This window comes from Anarrhichthys ocellatus, unplaced genomic scaffold, assembly GCF_004355925.1.
Source record: "Anarrhichthys ocellatus isolate YVR2014 unplaced genomic scaffold, GSC_Weel_1.0 scaffold77, whole genome shotgun sequence".
Lineage (NCBI taxonomy): Eukaryota > Metazoa > Chordata > Actinopteri > Perciformes > Anarhichadidae > Anarrhichthys > Anarrhichthys ocellatus.
The window spans coordinates 726,172-733,774 of record NW_022280107.1 but is presented as its reverse complement, the minus strand read 5'-3'; the positions used below and the strand labels follow the sequence as shown (position 1 = coordinate 733,774).

General features: G+C 41.5%; 1 protein-coding gene across 1 annotated transcript in view; it reads right to left on the bottom strand.

Annotated features, from left to right (window-relative positions):
- Positions 1-1,389: 1,389 nt before the first annotated feature.
- The window catches only part of wars2 (tryptophanyl tRNA synthetase 2, mitochondrial), a 25,643-nt gene continuing 19,429 nt past the window's right edge, over positions 1,390-7,603 (bottom strand). Inside the window, exons 3-6 of the mRNA XM_031873935.1 lie at positions 5,900-5,980; positions 5,396-5,478; positions 4,511-4,629; positions 1,390-2,614 (exon numbers count right to left, since the gene is read on the bottom strand). Coding sequence (XP_031729795.1) covers positions 2,166-2,614; positions 4,511-4,629; positions 5,396-5,478; positions 5,900-5,980 — 732 coding nt within the window. The 3' untranslated portion in view covers positions 1,390-2,165. The remainder of the gene's footprint in view (positions 2,615-4,510; positions 4,630-5,395; positions 5,479-5,899; positions 5,981-7,603) is intronic.

Here is a 7,603-nt window from a genome sequence, read left to right as displayed (position 1 = left end):
ATCATATATATATATATATGATACATATATATATATATATATATATGATACATATATATATATATATATATGTATCATATATATATATGTATCATATATATATATATATATATGATACATATATCATCAAGAGTTTATTTCCGGATCATTTTCAGTAAATGTGAGCTATTACGTTCTCCACCAAAACTCTGCTGTTTGAACATTTATGAAGTCCAATACCATAACGACTCTTAAATGAACGTTATGAAAATTACTAGAAAACCATCCAAGTAAATAAATACATTATTATTATAAGACACTGATCTCAGAGGTGCGTGTTTTTATTCTCTTCTTCTTCTTCTACTAAACTTCTCCACTCAGCGCCAGAAATATAAATAAATAAAGTAGAATAAAATGAAACAATTATAATATAAACAAATAGTATGAATACATATATTTTTTAAATCTAATATAAAAAAATATATAATAAAAAGATGGAAAAATAAAGATTTTCTGAAAATACACTGAATTGCTGCTATATATATCCTACACATACTAAATGTGCAACATTTTTAGGAAACACTTTTCATGATGTCATCACTGTGCGATATAAAAATGCGGATTAATTAGTAATAAAAGTGCTAAAAGTGCTTTAACACACAGCAACACGTTGATGTCTGAAGGTTAAGAGCTTCGAGGTTTGTAGTTTCCTTCAGCTCGCGACAACATGTCTGTTTACTTCTTCTCGATCCGGACTGAGGTGTTTCCATTCACCTCCATCTCTTTAAAAAACTAGTTATTACCGATCTATTAAAGCTTTTACCTCCGCGCGTAAAACGGTTCAGTGACGGTGTCGCGCTCACATTAAACCTTCTCATTACACCTCCGGTGTCACAGCGGCCTCACGTTGTCATAATGCGGGTCGCAGTGATTTACAACCTGGAGCTGTGTGTGTGTGTGTGTGTGTGTGTGTGTGTTTCGTCTGTACAGTTTTATTTATACTCGGTCATCTGCGCGTGCCAACAGGATAAAAAAGCAGGACCAAAGGGAAATAAACGGAGCGAGGATACACCGGTCTGATCCCAGGTAAACACCGGGATGGAAAAAACCTCAGCACGGGCCTCCTCCATAGCGCGCGCGTGTGTGTGTCTGCAGGCGTATTAAAGGAGTAGAGAGAAGTACATTTTCAATTACAGAAAGTGATGCAGAGAACAGAATGAGCTTTAAAATAAGGACTGAGAGGGGCAGACTGTCAGACCTGCTGCAGTAACATGAGAGGTTTCTAAAGGGACTCCGGTGCTCAGAGACACAGCTTTAGTCCACAGGGACCAACAGAACCAACACTACATGAAAGTTCCTCGTAGTAGCTTTAAGGCTGCAGTTTCTTCTACACAAAATATAAATCAACTAATAAATCACGATATCATTTAAATCAAACAAGCCAGCAGTATATAAAGTAGTTAAAATCAGCTCCATCTTTACCAGCTGTAACAAAGTGATGAACACATTTATGGATCAATAATGATAATCCAATATAATAAAATACAACATTCTGCACATTGAGAACTTTTACTTTTGGTACTTTAAGTATATTTTGATGCAGATACTTTTATCCTTTTACTTGGATAACATTTGCAGGACCTTCACATGTAACAGAGTATTTCTACTCTGTGATATTACTTTTAGACGCATCGATCATCTTCAATGATCTCATGTCACTTGTTACAACACAGAACCTCTTCAGTCTTCTCTCTCATAGTTTCATTGCTCATATACACAACACACACGGTGCAGTAGGTAAAGACACTGAAGTATTTTCATTCTTCAGCGTTATTACTGCATCCGTCTGAGACCAAATATTATGTTCTGTATATCTGTAGGAGTTTTATTAATTTGTATTCTCAAAGATCTCACTTGATTTGTCTTTCTAAAGCACTTGTGATGAACAGAAATCTGGTTTAAGTGGTCACACTCACAGGAAAACATGAAAAAAATCTATTTTTTTTTTTTGTTTTTCGTTTTCAGCTCAACACCTGTGACCTGAATCCAACTTTGAACATTGTACGGTTAAATAAGTAAAAGTTACATCCTTGAATATTCTGGAGATGAAAACAGTCGTTGGAATAAAATCTGAAATCAGCAGCATTAAAGAACTGAGGACATCCTGTGGCATAGAAAGCGTCCGCTCAGCAGAATCCCACTCTCTGTCGGACCTCTCTGAGGACCGGAGCCGCCAGCTCTCGAGCCCTGCGAGTCCCCCGAGCCAGCACCTCCTCCAGGTGAGCCCGGTCCTCCCTCAGCCTCCGGATCTCCTCCCTGATGGGCGTCAACCTCTGGATCACGACCTCGGTGACCAGCGTCTTATAGGCTGCCGTGTCCATCCCTCGGGCCCGGAGCACCGCCTCCTCCACGCCGATCGCCTCCATGGCGGCGTGGATGGTCACCAGGTTGGACACGCCGGGCCGCGTCTCCGGGTCGAAGGTGACCTCGGAGGTGAAGTCGGTGACGGCGCGGCGGACCTTGAGGCCGATGTCGTCGGGGGAGTCGGTGATGGTGATCGTTGCCATCGCTTGGGGGTCGGATTTGGACATTTTGGCGGAAGGGTCGCGGAGGGACTTGACCTTTCGTGTAGAGCCTGAGGGAGGAGATCAGACCGAGGAAATGATTAATGTGGTGAGAGAAAGAATATTAAAAACACAACTAATATGGTCACTTCCTGTTTATCGGTTGCAAAAAAAACAACATGGCGACGACCGTAATTCAAGATGGCGACGGTGAAATTACCGAACTCGAGGCTTCAAAACGGCCACAAACCAACGGGAGACGTCACGATGACTACGTCCACTTCTTATAAACAGTCTATGTAATGAACAATTAAATGAATCGTTCATTACTCAGACACTAAAACACGGGTTAAAAAACACCAACGGGACCCTTTAAGACAAAGTACACGAGGAACATTCAGGGTTTGAATCTAGTTCATCGTCAGCCGGAGAGAAACGATGAAACGAGAGTCTGTGCAGGAAAGAATGAAGAATTATAGTTTCATTACAGCTGCCTGGTGTGTGTGTGTGTGTGTGTGTGTGTGTGAAGCAGACGTATCTCAGTGTGAAGTGATGAGCAGACTGCAGGAGCCGGGATTCCCTTTCACCCCCCGCCCCCTCATCCTTCCGCCATTTCGCAAAAGCTTGGACTCTTTTTCCCCAAACTACAGTCCACACCCGTCCCTCGTGCCACATCCTGTTTATCACCCGAGAGACGTCTTTATTTCAGGCAACTTAAAGAAAGAAGAGTCTTTGGCTCCTAAGAGAAGGAGGTGACTTTGCCAGAGACGAGAGATGAAGATGAGACCCAGTTTGAGGCAGAAAGTGCACACATGAACCCCCTGAAGTCATCAGATCCATTATCACTCTATTACTCTGATCCAAGAGGAGGGACATGTTTCTCTAATCAAAGCTGCACTGCACACATGACTGACTTCACTTTGTGCTTTTATGAATGTGATAATCAGGGACGATGAAGCAGAGAGAAGGGGGGGGGTCTCTGAACATGTTCGCCACGTGTGAGCACCAACTGGAAATCACAGAGCTAGCATTTCAAAATAAAACTAGACTTATGTGGCAACCTCAAACCACAGATGCTGTTCAGACATATAGAAGCAGGAAGCTACACTGAATATATAGATATTGGTTAATGCAGAAATGTTACTTTCATGGTTAACTGCAGGATAATAACCATTCAGCTGGATTTATCTTAAATAAGGTGCTGGCGGTATCAGAAGGCTCAGACTGGTATTCACCCGTTTCGTGGTGAAAACCTGCTTCTCACAGTCAGTAACAGATCGGCAACAAGCTGCAGCTCGTGCGTCTCTACAGCGGGACGAGAAAGAAAAGAAACCGTCGACCTGGAGCAAGAGGAGCTCAGACATGAAACGCCAGGGCGCTTATCCTCACAACGGCAAAACCAAAGAAGATGAAGACATCACCAAGAAAAGGAGATAATCCCATGAAGCTAAAAATAATGAATGAGATCAATAAACATGACAGTAACCTTGGTTCTAATGCATATCATCCGCTTTAAAATATCATAAAAGTTTGTTTGGTTTTAACTCGAGCAAAGACTAAGTGATCGACTTCTTCTAGTTTCCACATTCAGACACGTTTTATATGAAAACTGAAGCAGTTTGTTCACTTGTGTTATCGGATCAGTTACGAACAAAAAGTCTTTAAAAAAAGAGATTTAATTCACAAATCACAGTCACACTCATGTTAATGTGCACATCTCACAGATTAGAGCTTCAGTCCGGAGAAATAAAATAATAATAAAATGACTCGGTTATTAAAAAGCTGCTGAAACTGACTCAGTGAGACGATTCACCGTCTGCTGAACACGCACATACTGTAAAAACAAACATGGAAAGAGACTGAACACTCTAACCGATCACAGATCTGCTTTAATATCTTAAAACCTAGTGTGTGTGTGTGTGTGTGTGTGTGTGTGTGTGTGTGTCCGTCCGTCCGTCCGTCCTTACTGAGCAGGGCGGCGGGTTCAGGGAACAGGTCTCCGTAGCGGTGGTTGAAGATGCGAGCCAGATCCTGAGCCAGCTCCAAATGCTGGACCTGGTCCTCTCCGACGGGGACATGAGTGGACCTGAAGAGACGAAAAACCCAGAAGGACCAACGTGAGCCTCGTCAGCGCGGTGCGTTCAAAGACACAGCGAGACGCAGCAGTGGAGACGCTGGGGAGTCAAAGCTGGAGCTCTCATCCGGTCGGATTTGCAACCGTCAACCGCGAAGTGATTTATGAATTTCATCTTTAATAAAACACAGAACCTTTCTCTGCTGCGCAGGAAATACGATTCTTTCTGTTTGATGAAGTAGACACGCTGGATGAGATTAAGTCATCTTAATGTTTCTCTGATACGTCAGAAACCCAAATAAACCAGCTTTAGTTACTGTATTTTAGATATTTTAACGAGTATTACAGGTCTGACTCACACAAACCCCATACAAACATGTTGGGGAGGAGATGGTTTTGGTTTTATTTGTACAGGTTTTAAAGAATCGGTGTTTCTGCCTCCCGATACGATATAATATAATATAATCGTCTCTTTTCACATATCTACTGGAGTTGATATGATTCTGAAGGAAGCGTTCGTCACACATGATGTGTTTGAGGACCCTCGGAAAGATGACAATCTGATGATTATGAGACTTTCTACAGCTCGTGGCTGTGATAAACGATGTTGTTTTGCCGATTGTTTAAAGAAAACATGCTTTTCTGTCCCGCTGCCGGGTTTTATTTGAGGGAATGTTGCTGCATGAAGCCAAATGATTCTCAATCTTGCATTAGAAGATGCAAAAGCAAAATGTTTCTGAACAGAAACACACACACACACGAACACACACACACTCACTTGTAGAGGAGAATGTCAGCGGCCTGGAGGACCGGATATGTGTAGAGACCAACACTGCCTTCATTCTTTAATTTGCTCTTCATCTGAGGAAAACGCAGAGCAAAGGAAGAGACGTTGAGATAAAAACTAAAAACAAGCAAAGACAGAAGAGGAAAGGATTCATTCATTTCCTCCAGAAAGAGACTTTTTCACTTTTACCATCGATTCTCAGAAAACCGGCGTACAGACGAGTTCATGTGACATTTGCCACCAGATGAAACAGTGATTCTTATAATCACATTTAAATATGTTCACTAATCAAGTCAATGAACTCGCATTGCTGCAACACAGAAATATAGAAGAAGGATTATATGAATAAGAAAATAAAGTGTTGCTTCTGAATCACAGATTCATGAGACACTTCACTTTTTACCAAGAGCTACAGAAATACTTTTCTGCTTCTGCACCTCCTCACTGATTATTTAAGGTGTCAGTGAACGCTGCATGAACTCTGGAGAGTCTCACCTTCCACTGCGGCAGGTGTCGGAGGCGTGGCATGCTGGTCAGACAGCCGAGGATCCAGGAGAGCTCGGCGTGCTCGGGTACCTGCAGAGTCCACAGAGAGGGGAACACAGACACACACATTAACATCACGTCCCAGATGATAACACGTGTTTCACTGGGTCACATGTCGAGGTCCGGTCCTGGTTCAGTTCTCTTTGGATCGAGAGTTGTGACAGAAATAAACTTGGTTTTCATATATTGTACATGTGATATTCTGAGTTATTTATGAGTGTTTGAGTTAAAAGGTACAGACGGCAGAAGACTGGCTGCTACAGTTTATGTTGGTTGTTGTAATTCTGTTCTCTTAGGGGGCATGATGAAGAAGAAGAGGAAGAATAACAGAAAGAGAATAAGGAGGAGAGGAAGGAGGAGGATAAAAAGAAGAAAGAGGAGAAGGAAGAGGATGAGGAAAGAAGAGGAAGGAGAAGAACAAGAAGGGTTCTGGTACCATGAAAGTCTCATGCAGTTCCGACCTTGTTTGGATCGTTCATATTTGACTCTCTAATATAACGCTTCACTAACGCATCATATGGACTTCAGATCAGAGTTATTAACTCAAAATCATCAACAAATCTTTTGACAATTAGGAACTCAAAGTTGGACAAAATCAGATCTGTGTACAGGAAGTGAAATCTTTACTACAACATAAGACAAACATGAAACACACCACTGCTGCATGCTGGGTAAGAACAAGGGATAACCATCGAGTGGTTATATTACATTATTTACACTATGACTGTTGGTCTGTGTGAGGCGAGGAATAATATGTACAATGGACAAATATTATGTGCATATTACATACATATGTATTTTGTGTGTTGTACTATATTTAGTTGATGAAGCATCAGAGAGAGAAGAAGAAGACAACATCACAAACAAACATGGTGAGAGGTCTCAGAGACCAGAGGAGAGCGACGCTGTAGCGCCTCCGAGTGGCAGAGAGGAGTACTGCGTCTCCTCCAGCCTTCTGTCAGACAGGTGCAGCCGCTCACACCTGTGTTCACCGGTTAGTTTACAATAAAAACGAGTCTCTATTATGCATCTCCTGATATTAACAGAGCTGATTCAGAACAAACACTTACTTTGCGAAAATGTTGATTTAAATTCTTAATTTTGTACTTTTGTACTTAAGAGAGAATAAGGATGAATATGGATGAGAAATTGTTTTCAAAGACGTTTTGTTAAATATTATTGACTCTCGCGACAACAACATTTCTCTTTTTCCATCTTTGTGTGAATTGTTGGGGCATAAATGACATCGACATGAAACAATCCTGATTTTGAATCAGCCGTGGTCACATTGGGGTTTATTAGTTAAAGTCACTGATGCTTATTATTTGGAGGAAAGTCAGATATCAGCTACAAAAACAGATCCATCCCTTGAGCTCAGACATCATCATCTGCTTTCACCGTTTTTGCTTCCAGGATGGTGATAGATTCCTTTTTCTTGACTTTTAGTTTAATTAATAAAACAGTGTTGCATGTGGTCGGATAAATCAACATGTTGTGAAGCAATGAAAAGGTGAATGTTAATGTACTGTAGCTTGTGCAGGAGGCAGCGGTACATTAACTCCAACATATCCACTTTTATGGAGGCTGAAAAATAAAAAAATCATGTGAGAGAGAGAGAGAGAGAGAGAGAGAGAGAGAGAGAGAGAGAGAGAG